The sequence below is a fragment of the Taudactylus pleione genome, unplaced genomic scaffold (genome assembly GCF_031769625.1).
Source record: "Taudactylus pleione unplaced genomic scaffold, aTauple2 ptg000265l, whole genome shotgun sequence".
Classification (NCBI taxonomy): Eukaryota; Metazoa; Chordata; class Amphibia; order Anura; family Myobatrachidae; genus Taudactylus; species Taudactylus pleione.
The window spans coordinates 8,402,314-8,421,448 of NW_028284667.1; the positions used below are offsets into that span (position 1 = coordinate 8,402,314).

The 19,135-nt window shown below is 41.1% G+C and overlaps 1 protein-coding gene across 5 annotated transcripts; it reads right to left on the reverse strand.

The window, feature by feature from the left end:
- Nucleotides 1-1,490: 1,490 nt before the first annotated feature.
- RAB9A (RAB9A, member RAS oncogene family) lies at nucleotides 1,491-18,919 on the reverse strand. 5 transcript variants are annotated; one of them, XM_088481166.1, is made up of 5 exons: nucleotides 18,657-18,829; nucleotides 16,330-16,545; nucleotides 14,640-14,724; nucleotides 7,133-7,165; nucleotides 1,491-4,876 (listed from the first exon to the last, which is right to left on the reverse strand). In XM_088481166.1, exon 5 carries the CDS (start codon nucleotides 4,845-4,847, stop codon nucleotides 4,242-4,244), a length of 606 nt encoding a protein of 201 aa, XP_088337292.1. In that variant the 5' UTR covers nucleotides 4,848-4,876; nucleotides 7,133-7,165; nucleotides 14,640-14,724; nucleotides 16,330-16,545; nucleotides 18,657-18,829; the 3' UTR covers nucleotides 1,491-4,241. The 5 variants fall into 5 exon arrangements, 4 of the variants coding, with proteins under 4 accessions (XP_088337292.1, XP_088337294.1, XP_088337291.1 ...); XR_015880123.1 differs by lacking the exon at nucleotides 7,133-7,165 and adding an exon at nucleotides 7,003-7,082 and having other exon boundaries at nucleotides 4,858-4,876; nucleotides 18,657-18,919; XM_088481168.1 differs by lacking the exons at nucleotides 7,133-7,165; nucleotides 16,330-16,545; nucleotides 18,657-18,829 and adding exons at nucleotides 7,003-7,082; nucleotides 15,063-15,153.
- Nucleotides 18,920-19,135: the final 216 nt, after the last annotated feature.

Here is a 19,135-nt window from a genome sequence, read left to right on the forward strand (position 1 = left end):
CAAAGCAGACAGCACTGTCCCTGGCTGCAGCAGCTGCTGGGCCCTGGGTGGTGCACGGGAGATCTTGCGATGCTTGCACAATCTTGCTCATGCCCACTGAAGCAGACCGGAAGGTGGGAGACAGCGCATCAGCAGCAGGCTGATGCGTTGAGAGTTCTTGCAGGGATCGCCAAAGGGGAGAGTCTTTACTCCCCCACTCCGGCAGACAAGATGTTAATACATATCATTGTACTGCTTCGCCTCAGGAAAGAGGTGAAGCAGGAAGAGCAATAGCGGCACAATCCATGCCACTATAACCCATCTCCCCCATATTCAATCTTTAAAATAAGCACTTCACACTTTTCAATACTGTGCATTGACAGATATTCAACACATACTGTATTTAGGATTGTATTTTTTATAGTTAAACAAGATTTAGCAGGCTGTTTCTATTGTGCGCAAGTTGTAATGCTCAGTACTTGGTAAACTTTGTTACAGAGAGGTTTTTAGAACCTGCTTTGTGCTGTTAAAAAACAAGGTTCTGGCTTGCACTTTTAAGAGCTCTATTTTTCAACACCTGTGCGTACAGGGCTTTATTTAGTCATGTACTCTGGTGGTGCTGGACAGTAGCTTTTGATAGCCAATAACTCAGACATTAAAAGCAACAGCACTTGGGGAATTGTTTAAAGGTTACCTAGAGCATTTCCTGCTGCCTTCTGCAATCTAGCATGAAAAAAAATCTGTGAAATAGTGAAGACCATTTTATCCTGGTTGCTGTACTGCTGCGAAAATCTCCCTCCCTCCTGTAACATCAACCTTTACGGAAACTAGCTGGTTTAGTTAAATAATGCAAAGTGTAACAATCTGCTGTAACACACAGCAAGTAGATATATGCTGTAACTCATCTCCCACCATTATATTAAATAAATGTTAACAGATTTATCAGTCTTTGATCAACACTTTCCACAAACATTATTAATGAATTGCTAATATAGGCAGCAGAATTCTAGCTATATTTCTAGATCAAAAGTACAACTACTTCACAAATGTTGGTTATGTAATAAAACTTGGAGTTACCCTGTAGACAGGAAAGTGCCAGTGTACAACGGGTGGGGAACCTTTTTTTCTGCCAAGGGCCATTTTGATATAGAACATTTGCTGGGCCGGTGCACGCCAAGCCCCTCCGTGTGCCAGCACATGGAGGCGGGGCCACAATCGCCGGTGATTACCGCAATGCCTGGAGCATCCTGAGGATGCTCCGGGGAGCTGTAAGGGCAGCGGTGTGACTGTCTGAAGCGTCCTAATGACGCTCCAGGCGGCACTGCTGCATAGATTCTGGCTGCAGTGTGCCATTCTAGATGAGGCTAGCTGAAAAAATCTCAGAGGGCCAGACCAAAAATTATTCCGCGGGGCTTATATGGCCCCCGGCCCTGAGGTTCCCCATCCCAGGTGTACATATGTAATGCAGAATATCAGTGTGAGGAACACATACAGATCACACCAGGTCTCAGTTACTAGTGCTTTATTGTTAGCATCCCATTTACTGTATAATTACCAGCAGCAAAGCTGAACAGAAATGATATCATACAGAGCGAGAAAACCTTTTATCCAGAATTTATTCTCAAACGTACAGAACAAAAACAAATGAGCATACTAAGCTGTTGCAGACTTTCTATTTTCAAATATGCAGATTTACTGGGCAACAATTTACAATTAAGAACTAAAAATAATTTATTAGAAAAGTAAAAGTCTGCTAATGAGAGTACCTGTAAAAATGTTCATTTATTTTTTAAATTACACGTTTTCCCAAAGGATACATTTGTAAACCAGGAATGGAATGTAGATATCAAAATATATTCAGATACCCTTCTATATTTAATTAGTAATTAAAAGAAAAAAATATATTCCCAAGTAGTGCTAACACACGTCAAGTTTTTGTATATTTTTTAAAGTTATGCCACATATCCACTTGGCGACAATGAATGACTGCACGATAACGATATCGTTTTCATTCAGTCGTTCATTGAACTGTGCAGTGCCCACACTGAACGATATGTCATTCAGTGCAGGCACCCTCCCTCTTCCCTGGACATGGGTCAACGTAACAATATCGTCAGGTTGACAGTCATGTTCGGGCGATGAGCGATGCCGAAAACGACCAGCGGGAGCACGCGTTGCTGGTCGTTTGTGACATTTTACTGGACGATTTATGAACGATTAATAAGCTATTGAACGAGAACGATGTCGTTATCGTTCAATCGCTAATTTTAATAGGCAAATGGATACGCACCTTAAGTCTTAGTTATTTAAAATTTGAAAAACAAAATAGATTGAATTAATCATTTTACTATAGCATAGCTGTTTTTATTACATGATTTCCCAGAAGTGAGTAAGATGCAATTGGACTTTCAAGTTTAAAAAAAGTATGGTTTAGTGCTTGTGACAATCTGATATAAAAATGCAGGTTGCAGGAGTACCAATCTAATAACACAGACCCAGGCTTTCAAAACACAATGTTCCGACAACCTAATTAGCAATTCATTAAACATCACAATAATTGTGCTCACTAGTTTTTATTATGGCCAATATTACTGGATTAGTAAAATCAACAGAACGTTAATGTAATGAAAGTCTGCCTCTAAATACAACTATGCAGAATTGTCAGAAGGTTGTAAACATTCTGCATTACATGATTAAAGGTCAAAGAAACGCCTTCGACAAACTAAAAATTTGATGTAAACAATTAAATAGGAGGTGACTATGAAAAATTTGTTCACACTTCCTTACATTTACTGATCATAACCTATTTGAACAAGTCCAAAATGATCTGCTCCAAATATTCTCACCTGTCCTTCTGCTGCAGTACGTAAATTTGGATGAATACACTGATGCCAAAATACAGCTCACAATTATTCAGCCTATATAGCTGCAATAGGAAAATTAGTGGGATGTTAAGCAAATAATTATGTACCCAGTACTGGGAAAGATATCTATTGTGAAGGGTGACCCATTGGCAAAAACAATTGCATTATTTGAAAGCCATGCATTTTATCAGATTAGCTTCTATTTGCCTGAAGGTGGCTCAGCCAGGCTGAACAACTCACCAAGGCAGTAAACGGCAGACTATTATTTATTTTGGCTATCGCCAATTGATCACATGTTGATGATCAAAGGTCTCTTTAACAGACAGAACAGTGATTCACTTTAATGCTGTATTCCCCTCAATGTCAGAGATGTGCCGCCCTGAGCTGATATGTACTGCTTCTGTATACAGCAGAGAACACACTTGTGTTCTTCCTTCCTTCATGTAAAAACAGTTGAAAGCATGGATAATGAAGTGGCAGATTAACAGAAGCATATTAGAACAGCAAAATCTGATATCTATGAATCCGTTAAATGAACACAACTCTGATAGCATTTCATCATATGTTCAGCTGAGCATCAAACAAGATCCTAGTGCTTTCACACTAAGAGATAAGGCATACAGCAGTATATTTTCATAATCTACTGCAGTGGTTCTCCAACTCGGTCCTCAGGACCCCACACAGCTCAGGTTTTGCAGGTCACCCAGCAGGTGCACAGGTGTATTCATTGCTCACTGACATTTTAAAAGATCCATGGGTGGAACTAATTATTTCATTTGTGATTCTGTGAGGAGACATGGAAAACATGTCCTGTTTGGGGTCCTGAGGACAGAGTTTGAGAACCTGTGATCTACTGCAAAGAGAAAAACTTTCAGTGCTTCAACAACAAAGTGTCACCCAAATGCTCAGTATGTCATTAGCACTTAGCGGACAGTGAGGCTACAGGGCTAGAATACTGACAGCTGCAGAAGGCGATGGTGGTAAGTGCAATCTGATGTTGGACAGCCTTCACTACTAGTGACAACTAATACGGCCACTACTGAATGATGGAAAGGAATTATTTTATACATAAAACAGTGACATGTGGCCTGTAAAGTGTAATGTTATGAACTGTTACTCATTGTTCATGGCATAGTACATATATGTTAGTTATATTAATAAGCACATCACTTGTAGTAAAAACTTTGCAGTTTGTAGAGGAAATAATATCCTGGCACCACAGGGGATACCATTGTGAGGTCTAAGGATTTTTTTTATTTGCATTAAATAATCCTACACCAATGAACATCTTGAGTGAAACAGCCTGGTCTGTTATTTATTGTCTGGGCTCTACAAGGCGGAAGGGTCCATCTTGCACGATGGGTGCTAGAGGTTGATTACTGGGAAAAGTCTAAAAAGTCAACAGCAAGCTGAACTAGACTTCGGTTTTCTATGTAGATTGACAGTATCATTGTGGATCAGCTGGTCCGATCTTTCTTCAATAGCCAAAACTCTCCTGACAGCCTCTTCAAATGCTGCTGCTACATTAGTGGCATCCTTGGCACTGGTCTCAAAATAGGGATGATTCCCATTGTCTCTGCACCAAGCCTGAGCTTCTTCCAGTGATACTTGACGATCACCGATGTCAATTTTGTTTCCCAAAACAACAAATGGGAAACTATCTGGGTCTTTGACATCTGCATAGTAGATAAATTCTTTCTTCCAGTTGTTTAAGTTTTGAAAGCTCTGAGAGTCATCCACACTAAATGTAAGAAGACAACAGTCAGATCCCCTATAGAAAGGGGTCCTCAGACTCCTGAAGCGTTCCTGACCTGCAGTATCCCAGATCTGCATGGTTACTGAATGGTTATCCACTTCCAACTCCTTGTTCAGAAACTCAACTCCTATTGTGTGAAATAACTGGGTGTCAAACTTGTTGGTAACATATCTGTTCATGAGAGAACTCTTCCCCACACCTCCATCTCCCAAAAGGATCACTTTTAGCAAGGAAGACTTGGCTGCCATTGTAATACTAACAAATTCAACTTCTCGTTCTGAAAAAAAAAAAAAAAAAAAATACATTATATAAAATAACTAAGTCAATCAAATGCTTCAGGTTTCTATACAGTAATTTAGCTGGGCACCAACTGATCATCTGGTTAGGAAACAGCTGATTAAACAGGACTACACCTGGATCTCTTATGTCCTGTCTTGTGCCTTTATAGATCACTGAATTTTGAAAATATAAGTGGACATTTTAACCACTTAACTGGCATGGTTGCATAGGATGAGATCGTAGTCAGCAGGGCTTTCTATGACATAGCTGCATCCCATGCGACCATGCGGTCTGCTCTGTTTCGGTGTTTAAAGAGGGATACAATACGTATATGGTGACATATGCAACTCTAGATCTATTACCACTAGGAATGTTGGAGTAATATCCCTAGGCATATTTTTGAACACTAAAATAAGTAAAAAGAGGTTAACTTAAAAATAGTTATATGGCTAAAGACATTTACCTCGTAACATTTGACTAAGCATTGCTATAATACAACAGCAGTGATTCATGACAGAATTCTTTCGACAACCAGGAAGTTTAATACGTATAGACATCAGTGCACAGCAGGAAAAAAAATGAACCCAGGCACTAGACTTATTATAAGAACGGATATGAGAGTGAATTGCATGAAACAGAGCAAAATACACGATTTTAAGTAATTAGCCAATAATGATTTACTGTAGCTGTCAGCATTCCAGATGATTTCTACTGCAAAAACAGCACAGGTTTAGTGATATACTGTAATACCAGTAATGGTCTATATTTGTATCCAGTCAAAAGGAAATAAATCTGGCAATTAAGTGGGGGCATATGGGACTTTAAAAAAGAAAAAAACAATTGCTAAAACGCTCCTTATTGTTTACACTCCCTATTATAAGTGTCATTGATCCTACTGCTGATTAGCTACCAAAATAGAAACCACAGAATGCAATATAGCAGCACCAACTCAGCAATAACGTTTACAAACAAATCTGTTGCTTCCGGAGTCGGTACTGCTCCAGACAATTTAGGGCGAAGCATGAATGATCCTGCATGCTACTGGTCTAGTAGTCAATATACGTGGAAAAAAAGAGCATTCAAAAGGCATGCAACATGTGAACAAGCCCCTGTTCAGCACAGAGACCCAACATAGATAACACATAGAAAACATGTTTAAATTCTGTTCTGTGTGTAACTAATACAAAAAGGTGATGTCAAGAGCAACCAAACTCAAATTTATTTCTGTATATAGCTTAGAATATAAAAGCAGTCTGATGGGACACAGAACATAAATGTTAGCACAAAAATCATACATGGAAATATTTAATTGCTTTAAAACCAATTGTACATGAACGAATTGTAGATACTGTGTACTGTGTAATTAGTTCTCACAGCTCTCACTGGCTGCCTGACTCACACAGCCCCTCTTCTCCCCCAGCACTGTACAGATGTAAGGAGCCAGACATGCATACACACGTAAAGATTTTCTGTCCAACCATCCAACTAGTTGACTGGTTGGAATGAAAATCTGGTAAGGTATGAAAGCAAATGACAATCAGCAATTTGCTCCAAAATGCCGGAAAATGGACAAAAACTGTTTGAACAAATTGTTTAGATCAAACATTTAACAAATTTGTCTGACGACCATTTTCATCTGTTTTCTGGTATTTAGGAGCAAATTGCTGATCATCAGTTACTCCCATACGCTACCAGATTTTCATTCCAACCAAACAACTAGTTGGACAGAAAATCTTTACGTGTGTACCCAGCCTTAGCCACTTGTAAGCGCCAGGAGCCAACTCCCATCCAATCACAGGGGGTGGGCATTTGACAGATGAGAGACTGGGGGGACAGAGATGAGAGAGACAATGGGGGAGGCACATGACACAAAGGACAGATATTGTTCCCTACTGTCAGCGACTGAAGCCCCTCCCCCAACACTGGACATAATGGCTAGCGACCCAGGAAATGAAGAGATTTTAAATACTAGAATTTAAAATGGAGGTATTGTGTATAAAATACAGTAATTGTTCTGCTTACAAATACAGACCAGAAAATTCAACTAGCTTTCAAATTGTAGTTTAAAATGTATTTGCTTCCTGTATAACAATGACCATGTAAACTGTGATGTCTCTATTATACCTATTTTCTGTTTGCGAACTGTGGGAATGAAGACTCCATGTGCTCCTGTAAGATTTTAGGTCTTTAAAACTTTGAGAGGCCTATAAATAAGACAACATTTATCAAAAAGTTATCAACTTTACATTCATACCTTCTTGTCTCAATTTTCAGCATCGCTCAGCAACTAAAAAAAATAAAAAATGACAGACATGATTTAGAAACAACTCTATGTTAAAGTGGATTGAAGGAGTACTAGCCAAACTTGCCCCATGTAGCATAAAGGTGATGGTCCCTTCCCAGTAATATAGACTACAATACTGCTGCTTAACACCACACACATATGAATCATGGAATGGCTGAAGGACCAAAGGAACACAGACAAATTCAAAAGCATTTGAAAGAGCAGAATCAAGGAAACATCTAAATGGCATGCAACCTCTGACCAGTCAGGTGCCAACTGCTCTGACAGTAACTTATCTTTGCACTTAATCACCTTTATGTGCCTGGAACACAAAACTTGTCAAGGTCATTGAACAGGAATATAGAGATAAATGCAGAGGTGGTAAGGGAAGAGATGATGCCTACTGACCAGTCTCTGTCCCTATAAGATTAGTAACCAAAAGTAGTATTTCATAACTTTATTTTTCTTCAAATTTGTCAAGGTAGAAAATATTCAGGTAGAAATCTTAACTATGCCACTTCTTTCTGGGGAAAAAACAATGCACTCCATTAAGGCGTATTTATTTTCCTGATGCTACAGGTCCTCACTGCATCAGCCCTAGACAGTGACCCAGTGAAGCACTTCCCTCTTGCAGCTGCTGACTCACTTTCCTTGGTTATAAAATAGAAGTGCTAAGACACAGGATATTAACTTTCATATCAGCTTTGTCAATTCACCATAGTAATTTGCTACACATCTCTGCAATTCACTTTGTATTGTTGCTTTTCTACACTTAAAATAATTTTCTGAATAAAAATTGTGCTAAAGCCACTTTCTTCAAAATATTAGTTGTTTTTGCTGGTGGTCTCTGCCTTGCAATTCCCTCTGCCTGCTCTAATTAGCAGGCACTCTGGACAGTTTTAATCCCGGCTGTCGGCGCTCAGAATGGAAAGTAGTGGGGTTAGGTTTAGGCTGCGGGGAAGGAGGGTTAAGCTGGGTACACTCTTGTCCAATCCTCGGCAGATTCGACTCCCCACTGACTGGTCTGCCCGACATTGGACAAGTGTGTACCCACTGCCGACCGACCCGCAGACCCGATTCTGGTCACCTGGTTATTAAAAACCAGGAGACCCGACCAATATTGTAGTGTGTAGGCTGAGAAGACCAGAGCGGACGACCGATCTCCGGTCCCAACAGCCCAGCACACTATCAGTGTAGCGGCGGTGCGGGATCTGGAACTGTCTGCCACTGCTGTGGGACATGACGGGAATCGGTGTAGGGTGAGGCGGTGGAAACTATGGCGGGTGTATAGCGGCAGGACTTTAAATATTTACCTGCACAGAGTTAGTCAGCGGGCATAATAGCGGTGGGCGCAGCTTCCAATTTCAAAAATGTTGTTGAGGAGCTTTACAGGCGGACTACAAGTGACAGTGGGCACTTTATGTCTGGGCATACTAGCACTTATAGTTCTCCAAGTGGTGGCATGCCGGGGCTGGCCTGCTGGGACCTGTAGTCCACATTTAAAGAATAATATTTAAAATTTTACACAAACTGCTATCAACTCGGCTCCTACAGGCCAGGGATATCCCCGTGCTTCATCCCATGGGCTGACTAGTTAGGGGGCCAGAAATTCATTTTCCTGTATGTTAAAGTGCCATGTAGCATTGCCCCTTATGAAGTAAATTTGTGTGTGAGTGACAGTCTCTTCCAGCAGAATGTTTCAGCAGATTCAGATTGGTCTGCTGAAAAATTGGACAAGAAGCAAGGTTTGGATGTAGAATCTGCGAGCAGATCTGTGATAGGATTGTATAGACTATCTGATCTGTGTTGTGATCTCCCACAGATTGGACAAGTGTGTACTCAGCTTTAGGGTTAGGATACTTACTGACAGGTGTTGGTATGCTAACCCTGTCGATGCCAGCGTCGGGATTCTGACCGTCGGGGTCCCAAGCGACGGCATCCCGTACCCAACCACAGGCACTCACATAGCCAACACTGCTGTGTCACATCTCTCCTGCTCTGAACTGACCTGAGCAGTATGAAGGTGATCAACAGAAATCCCAGCTATGTAGGAGTGCAGTAGACTAATCCCCAACAAAGTACTGTTAATGGATGGAGGGAATTTAGTATAATGCTTTTTGAAGTTTAAATTGTGTAACAAAATCTTGAGCAAATAGGTAGGATTATTATAGTGTTTCAATGGGGTGTGGTACATAAGGTCGACATTCATTTGTGAACACTGCTAAAATATCAACATGATAGAATGTCGACAAGCCACCCCTGGTGGTCTAGCGGTGACTTACATGCTCTGGGCTGCAGCGGCATTTCCATCTTCCAGGTCCCAGCAGTCAAGTGTGGAGCAGTTCCAGCTCAGACCTTTGATGGAGCAGCGGCTCCAGCAAGTATTCTTACCCTATCCCTAAACCTCTCTAGTGCCTAACCCTAAATACAACATTCTGAGAATGTTGTGATTTCACGTGTCGACATTGAGGGTCAATATTTCTAAAATGTCAACGTTGTGGCTGCATCCCTTTAAATGTACCCAATCAAAATGGGTTAATGCAATTGAACAGAAGCAATTTGGAGTTTAAATCTAAACCTATTATATTTTCTTTTTAAATCTTGACCCAACAAGTTTTATTTTAATACTAATGCGGACCATACACCTACCACCCCAATTACCCATTTTGCTGATCCGACCCGCTAATCGGTGGCCATTGATGATCGGAGATCCATCGGTTGAGATGGGGGAACATGTTAAAAATTCCCAACTTGCCGATTCAGACCATTTTTAGGTCAGGATCAGAGAATCGAGATTATTCAACATGTCAAATATCCCAGATTACACGACCACTGCAGAATGGGGAATTACAGTAATTAGTCACAGTTGTACAGTATAGGCCCCTTCAGTAAAGCTCAGTAACTGCTTACCACTTCTGTTTAAACTTAAAGGGGTTGTTTATCCTCAGATGACTGACTTGAACAATACCTCCTATAACTTTAAATGTAATACTTTATAGTTTTGCCTTTTACTGTGCATTTAATTTCGGTTAAATATGTACATTATCAGACAGAATTGTTTATTTGAATTGCCCTTGGACATAACACAGCTCTGTCATCTCTAAATTTGGTCACGTGTATCCAAAGAGCAGCTTTGTGTTGTTATCCCAAATGACGAAAAACAACTATATACTGGAAGATAAAGACATGGCGAAAAAAGAGCAGTTGCTTAGAAGTAAATGTGCTTGCAGGAGGGCATGTACAATCATATTGAGCAAGATTAAAGTTGTCTGTTTCACTTGTGGCTGTAGAACAACCCAGAGGTTCCCGAACGCGGTCCTCAAGAAACTCCCAACAGTTCAGGTTTTAGAGATAGCCATGGCTGAGCACTGTGGTTAAATCAAGTTGACAGAGGTACTATTTAAGTCATCTGTGGTCAAGCATGGATATCCTTACAGCCTGGACTGTTAGGGTGCCTTGAAGACAGAGTTTGTGAACCTCTGGCTAAACCACTATATGCTTACTAAAAAAAACAAAAAAAAAAAAAAACAATGTTCCAGATACACTGCCCTTGTCAGTTTGCCTAGTTCATCATCATTTAAACGACCTTACAGCAGTGCAATGATTCGTTACATGCTGCATGTAACTACACTGCGTTATTCATTGAATCGTCCCAGGGAACATGCAGCATATCCAACTGGACGATTCAATGAACCCACTATACTATGTGCACGATATAGCAATCCGATCCGTGTTGGGGCAATATATCGTATGGTGTGTACCCAGCTTTACAGAGCCATGTTTAACTACAATGTGGCAACATTTTGCATGTATTTATTTAGTGATGTACAGTAGGGAAATAATAGGACTGCAGGAGAAAGGTTGTAGGATGGGGAAAAGCCTCTTAAAGAACTGAAACGATCACTTTATGGAAAATAATCAGCAGACAAACGGTATGTAAACTTCAAGACCATGAAAGCTCTGTTTGCCTCCTCATTGAAGTGTGCAGTACCACTCATGTCATATGACTGCAACAACAAACATCAGTAATAAAACAGACAGAACAGTGCAGCCAAGCATCACACAACAGAAGCTTGTTGTAAAACACCCATCTGCTAACTGGGACAATTTAGGTAAAAGCTGAAATATGTTGAATTTTTTATGAAATCACCAAGAAATTTGCATTACAAATATAATACAAGTAATTTAAATTTGACTTGTTAAGCTACTGGTGCACTGTTGTATAAATCGGGGTCATGTATTCAATTCTCACAAAGATCCTATCTGCGTGGAGTCTACATTTTTGGACTCGTTTGCATGGGTTTCCTCCAGGTGCTCCAGTTTGGCTACCTCACCCTCTGCTATAATGTAAAGTACTTGCATTCCTATTGGGAGAAAAGTACTATATAAATAAAGATCTATTATAATTATTTGTAGGAAGCACCGAATTTCAAAATTCTCCTAACAATGGCTGTGGAATAACTATGAGACAGGTTCTGAAGGGAACAAGAACCTAATGGCTGGGGTCCCATGCATTGGACAAGGAAGTTTAATATTAAAACATATTTATATGAAGGTCTCCTTTAGAAAGAACTATTTAGGGCAGGTGTTCTTAACTCGAATCCTTAAATATTGCCAACAGGTCATCATGTTCTGTGGATTTCTTGAATCATGCACGGGTAAGATGATCTATTTTTGCCGGGTCAGCAATTATCCCACCTACTTCCACAGACATAAATTGTGAAAACAAAACCTGTTGGGGAGGGCTGAGAACCACAGATTTTGGGCATGCAGAAAGACATGTTAATTCATTTCTGCAAAGAAAGTAGCAATATTGTGGCTGGTCTCATTTCCATTTCACTTTAATAGCAACAATGGTGACAAATTAAAATACATTGTTTATGTCTGGATTTAAGGTCTATCGTATATTAAAGTCTATTATTAATAAATCACCATGAAAGTGCAATTATAAACAAACTATTAATTATTCTCTTATGAAAGAGCAATTATGTGGAAAGTTGCAAATGCATCATATTTAGTAGTGACTTTAAACTTGCTTAACCACTTTGTTTCTTGGTTTTAATCCAAAGTGATAATACACCAATGGACAGGGTGAAAAGAAAAGCACTTTTGATTGAATTAAAGTTGCATAGGAAGTCGTTTTAATGTAATTCTTACATGTACTCTAGTCAAACAAGAGTCATGAGGCAAATTATAATGAGATGGATCATGCCACGAATTAATGATGGGTAAGTCATGTGCTTTCTGCACAAGCAGAAAATGGGAAGGAAATTTATCTTATTATAAATTATAAAGGCACAACAGTAGGATTATGGCATGTGACCAGTTTAGATGTACCAAACATAAAGATCACCTTCCACCTACCATACAAAGTAGAGAGCTGCAAAGGAGATGAATTCCATCACTATGAAAGGACTCACTGTAAATAGACTACTTCAATGCAAGTTCCTGAAGGACAATAAATATGCTTTCTCCATAGTAACACAAAATGAATAAGAAACAAAGCAGACTTTTTTTTTTTTTTAAGACAATCATATTGCAATGCATTTTTTAAGTTTATTTTCAAAGAATAAATAATTATAAGTAGGGAGGATGAAAATCCAATAAAGATTTGTGGATGGTCTATTCTGGAATCAATTAGCATATCATTATTTTATTTAGATTATTAACAAAAAAAAAAAAAAGAAGGAATTTACCAATTGTATCAGTATTGAATTACTTGGTTATTTTGGTTCCACATAAGGAGCAATGCACAGGACATGTGTACATAGCTCAGTGTGGGGCTTGCTACAGTACATTACAAATGAATATCAATATGGGAAATGTGAACAAATGTTATTTGTTGTATGGCTAAATGGCCGCTTAACACCACGTTGTACCAAGATTAAAACAAAAGCAACATTGTACTAACAAGAGTCACTAAAATTAGAAAAGGGAAGGAAAAGCTTGTCCACTATGATATAAAGCTATCAGAAATGGGCAAGATACCTTTATAGATGTATAGCAATTCAAGAGGGAATGCACAAAATTCTGTTCATGATTAAATTCCTAACAGCAAGTCCATCCATATAAATAGATCTTGGCAGTCTGCACACCAAATACATGAAAGTTTATTGCAAATGACAAATTTAAAAAAAAATGGAATTCATGATGTCGTATTATATATTTTCCATGCCTCTGACGACACCGCTTGTGCATTTTGCACATGCACCAAACCACCCCAATGTAATACATCTTTTTCATACAGTCAAACAATATATTTTATATTTGTTTATTTACATCTTATGTAATTTCTGGTTTAGGCTACATCATGCCGGGAGGTCACAGTTGTAGTTGTGACTCTTACAATCCTGTTATATATCCTCCGACAGCGATTTATTAGTATCTATATACAGGATTGTTGGAGATGCTGTTATGTAAGTAGGTGGTGATGGAGTCGGTATCCCGGCAGTCAGAATCCCGACATCTCGACCGTGAGCATTAAGGTTAGGGAGGGTTAGGCTGCGGGAAAGGTGGGTTAGGGGGGAGGGTTAGGATACTTCAATTCTGCCGGGATTCTGACTGTCGGGCTGCCGCTGTCGGCATCCTGACCGCTGGGATCACTTACCCGACCCGTAAGTTGGCCTCACTTGTTGATCTCTTTCTTAATAAAGCATATTTAGAAGAATCGTTTTGAATGGGATGCGGTCAATATCCCGAGCGCGAGGATTCCAGCGCCAGCATCCTGAAGGTCAGTAGCGGGGTTGGTGGGGAGGGTTAGGCACAGGGTGTGGGGAGGGTTAGGGTTCGGATACCTACAGGTATCTGTGTCCTAACTCTGTCGGGATGCCGATGTCCGCTTCCGCCTACCGACTGCAGGATAGAGATGGCAAGATCTCTCTCCTGCTTGTAAGCCTCCATAAGTTTAGAACCTTTAACACCACCTGAAGATTAAGTAAACTAATGGGGCCAAACTCCAAAAGCAGGGGTCAGAGCATAGTCCCCATTGTGAATAATGGGGACAGCGATGTGCAGTGCTAATGCTCCTGCATTGTGCTATTATTACGTAGAGCAACAGTTTATAAAATTATGCAAACTGCAGCTTCTACATCATTTTATTAAAAAAAAAAAAAAAACACACACCATGATACATAGGCCCCTTAATCTGAAACAATCATGTTTTCATTTTTCTACTTGGAGTTAAAAAAATGGAAAGCAAATATCTACTTTGTAGTTAGTTCCATTATCTTCTTCCTTGATTACCTGTGCACAAGTTCTAATAAACATGGGAGAAAGGTCTAGTTTATGTACTTATTATACATTATACTTTCCTCCTTAACTCTTAGAACAAATTATTTAAAGAATCCGACACATTCAGGTCCATCTGAGGACAGACATTGCAAAACCTACTTCCTCATGAGGCGACTAACAGTATATAAAGCAGATTATAGGGTCACGCAATATACAGAGTCATAGCAGTAAGCGGGACATGTCTTACCTGCAGGCTGAGCATCGTACACCTGGGGTCTTGTAGTGCAGAGGCTCCTGTAGGACTGTACACATAGGTGTGTATACTGCCAGCACTACAAAAAAAAAAATCAAAGTAAGCAGTTTTTAATTCTCCATGGCAGAGTCCTTCCCAGCATACACCAGCACCCATTAGTGTTGCTCACTACTGCCAACCTGTCCTGCGCATCAGTCATACACTAAGCATGGGTCTCTACAGTAGTAGAGGAACACTACACACACCGTATATGCATAGTTCATGTAAGTATGCGTCACTGGAGCCTGCACGTCCCGCAGATCACACATAGGCATCAGAAACCTGTCCATGCATCACTTTAGTACACACATAGCCGGCGCTGCACATCTACCGGGCTAACGCAACTGCCACCCCCCTCCCGTGAACCGCCGCCGGTACCTTTCTAACCCCAGCAGCTCCTGTATATGCCGCAGCAACTACAGAGGAAACAATATGGCGGATGTCGGCGCCCAGTCACGTCTCTGTTAGTGGGCGGGCTCTACAGCGGGAGTGACAGGGGAATAAGCCAATGGGACGGGCACCGCACACGTGACTGCTGTTGACATTTGTGGTGTGTCAGCAGGGAGGCGTCATGTGACCGAGTTTCTCTGGGAGCTGCTCACTCTGCAGTACTTCGTTATCTTCTGTAAAGCCCAGTTATCATATGTAAATGAGATGACTACTATACTGCATGTATCTTCACTAAACTTTTAAATCATAGATCTGACTAAACCTTGAGCAAGCAGATACTAGCTCTCATTACTCTGACCACAATAGAGTTCTAATCTAAACTTTGCTCCCCATGCCAAAAAAGTTAAGGCCCCCCCCCCCCCCCAAAAAAAAAAATCTAACACCCAAAGACAACGTCTAAGGTGTGTGGTTACAGTAATGAGACTTACACATTATGACACACTAAGTAATGCCACTTATAACACAGTATGCCACACCGGAATGCCCCTTTAACACATTATGCCACACCATAATGCCCCTTACAACATTATGGCACACAGCAATGCCCCTTACACATGCAACACAATAATGCCACGTATAATACAGGACATACAGTAATGCCCTTATAACAAATTATGCCACACCGTAATGCCACATACAACACATTATGCCACACAGTAATACCCCTTATAGCACATTGTGCACACAGTAATGCCAAATACACATTATGCCAAACAGTAATGCCCATTACATCACATCCTGACAGATCTACTTCACCAACCCTCCTCTCTGCTTCTGCCAGTCTGTCACCTCAGCTCAAGACAGGTTGCACAGTTTCTATGTCCGTGTAGATCCAAATTATTTGGAACATAGTTTATAACCTGTAAACTGCGTGTATCAAGTTAGTGCCCCATATACAGTGCCCCCTGTAGTTGTGCCCCATATGCAGTGCCCCTGTACTAGTGCCCCTTATGCAATGCCCCCTGTAATGGTGCCCCATATGCAATGCCCCCTATAGTAGTGCCCATTATGCAGGGCCCCCTGTAGTTGTGCCCATATGCAGTGCCCCCCGTAGCTGTGCCCATATGCAGTTTGCCCCTGTAGTTGTGCCCCCTGCAGTTGTGCTCCTTCAAGTAGTGCCCCCTGTAGTTGTGCTCCTTCAAGTAGTGCCCCCTGTAGTCCTGCCCCTCCCAAACCTCTCCCCCCCCGTACTTACCTGACTCCACGCAGCTATCATCCGGGCTGTCTCTCCTGCTGCCACACTGACTGAATCTAAATTGATCCAGCAAACGCTGCTGCTCAGGTTCCTCAGCGCGCTCCCAGTTGCAGTGGCAGAGTAACTGTCCTTGGCGCCACCACGCCACCCGGCGCCTCCAATCCACCACGCGGGCTGCAGGAGCAGTAGTTACGCCACTGGTTCTAATCCCATTTGCTATGTGCGACAGTAGGGATGCAGTCAGGATACAACATTGCTGCTTATTACCACAACTATGACATTTTTACTCATACCACTTTTTCTGGTAAAACACATCGACCTGCACTAGAGAATAAATGTGCACTGTTAGAAGTAGAGATTATTAAAGTAATATTTCTAGACTATCCCACAAGAATGTATATTTAATAATGTGGTGTTAAATTAAATAATATATTGTTAGCCACAGCAGCTAATCTAGTTACAACTTTCATTAGTTTTACTACTTGCTAAAAAGAAATATATCTTGTTGCCACAAGTTGCAGCGCATAACTGCTTTGTAATAAGTTTAAGGAGTGGTAGTCATTAATGACAATGCCTGAAGTTATTGTGACTAGTAGTCAGAGGAAAAAAGTGCCTTGCCCGGGAACAGATGTATTTTGATTATATTTTATACTGTTTAATCCAATTATAATATATTTTACTTTATATTGTAGTAATCACTAATGCAACTCCTTTCATTTAATTTTTAGCTAATACCAAATGTAGTGCTTTTAGTCAGAATACCAAGACATTGTACAGTATGCACTTCTATCATAGGTAAATCAGTGGGGGCAATAAAATAGTTTTCTCCGGCGGTTGGTAGCGCCCAGGGGCATCTTTAGAGAGGAGGGGGCCCGTGTGCATCCCCCGTCACGGGCCCCCTCCTCTCACCAACTGACGCGGCTGGCCGGCCAGCCACCGCAGAATCAATAGACTGGGCACTAGAGTGTGCCCGTAGTCTATTGCGCATGCACAGATCGCTGGGGGAAATGGTGCGGACACCATTTTACCAGCAATTTACTCACAGCACATGCGCAAAATGCCGGAAACATGCCTGCGACGGCCATTTTCTGGTGTTTAAGCAGCGCTGGGAGAGGTAAGAATTACATAACATGGGTGCAGGGTGTGCAGTGCGGGCACCCTGCACCCATTATAGATACGCCCCTGGTAGTGCCACATGCCCAACAGGGCAATTACACTTTTGCTTCGTTAGAGCGCAAACAGGTGCCGGCATTTATGCTCGTCCCAGGAACAGGAATGTGCAATAAATCCTAGTTTTGGCACCCTAACCTGGACTTTAGACAGGTTTAGCCATTTTTTCTGCTAAACCCGGTCTAATTACCCGCGAAGAGCGACATAATTAATGGGCACCCAAAACAATAGAATTACAAAATTTGGTGCCCATTAATTCCCGTGATAAGAAAAACAATTGAATCACCCCCACTTGATGTTAGTTGTTTTATACATAGACAAGCTTTTATTAACAAAAGCTGCATACATAATGGGTATTGATGCATACAATGAGTAATCTATCTGTAGGCTGCTGGGTGAACAACATCATATTCAACACAAGCAACCTATAATAAAACTGTGGTAGTATGTTGTTAGTTAGTGTAGATTCTTGTTAGACTCTGACCTTAACCACTATTTCCCATGATTGCTTTTACTTTGTAATCATTAAAATTGCAAAATGTTTAAAAATCCCATATTGTGAAATAGCCCAAATCTTAGCTTCAAAATTCTAAAAAAAAATACGCATGTACGTAGTTGGCAAGCAGTTTAGTATTTAGTTATTTAAATTGGTGATCAGTTGAAGTGGTTGTATAGAATGAGAGATTTATATTTATAAGGACTTTGATGGAAATACACAAAAATGACTTTTCATCTATACCTTCTGCAACTGCATAGATTCAAATTTAGACCTTATAGCGCTGTGTAGGTATATCAGGTATTGACTACAACTACATTGTAGATGTGTTATCACTATCTGGATGACCCTTGGCTCCATACTCACTCAGACTTTACATAAACCAAACATTTTTGTTGATTTTGTTAGATGAATTGTAGAATAATGGTAATTATCCCCAATTATCTTTAAAGTGCACACTTTATGTTAATGATTTACATTAGAAAGGTGGTAGTGTAGCGGCTTCCCCACCCCCTAGCCAAGTACTAGAGGCTGCAACATGTAGCAGTTTTTTGGGGCTTCACTAGTTTGAACCACCAAATTCAGTTTGCTCTGCTTTGAAATGGCAGTGTAGTAGGTGTCACGACCAGGGTTTCCTGGCATAGGGGACGACAGGTATTACCTGTGAGGGCGCTGTGGCGTGGACCTTCCGGTGGAGGAGCTGGTGCCTGGCGGCAGGCATTGGCTGTGCGAGGTGTTCTGTGGGCACTGTGTAATTTTAGCCGGGGTAGGCCTGGTGGTGTTTCCATTCCATTATAGTATGGGCGCCGCCATCTTGCCTCTGGTCATGTGACTTAGCTGCTCCAGTCCTGGCATGTCACATGCTCTTCCTGACCTATCACGATTCTGCACTGGGTACTTAAGGGAGTCCAGAGCTTCCCATAGTTGCCAGTGCAATGTGTTGCACAGCATATGCTGTGAGAAAGAGTGGCTTTGCTCCAGTACCTGGCTGTTACTTGTGCTCCTACTGGATCCCAGCTTCCAAGCAGCCTGCATTGCTCTGCCTGCACCCAGTCCCCTGCTGGAACCACCCTGCACCTTCCATTAACCCTCTCCCTGCCTAAAGACCTGAGTGAGTAGTTAACCCTATCCCTACTCCGC

Coding starts and splice junctions, on each gene's coding strand:
- RAB9A (XM_088481166.1), bottom strand. CDS start 4,847: ATGGCAGCCAAGTCTTCCTTGCTAAAAGTGATCCTTTTGGGAGATGGA.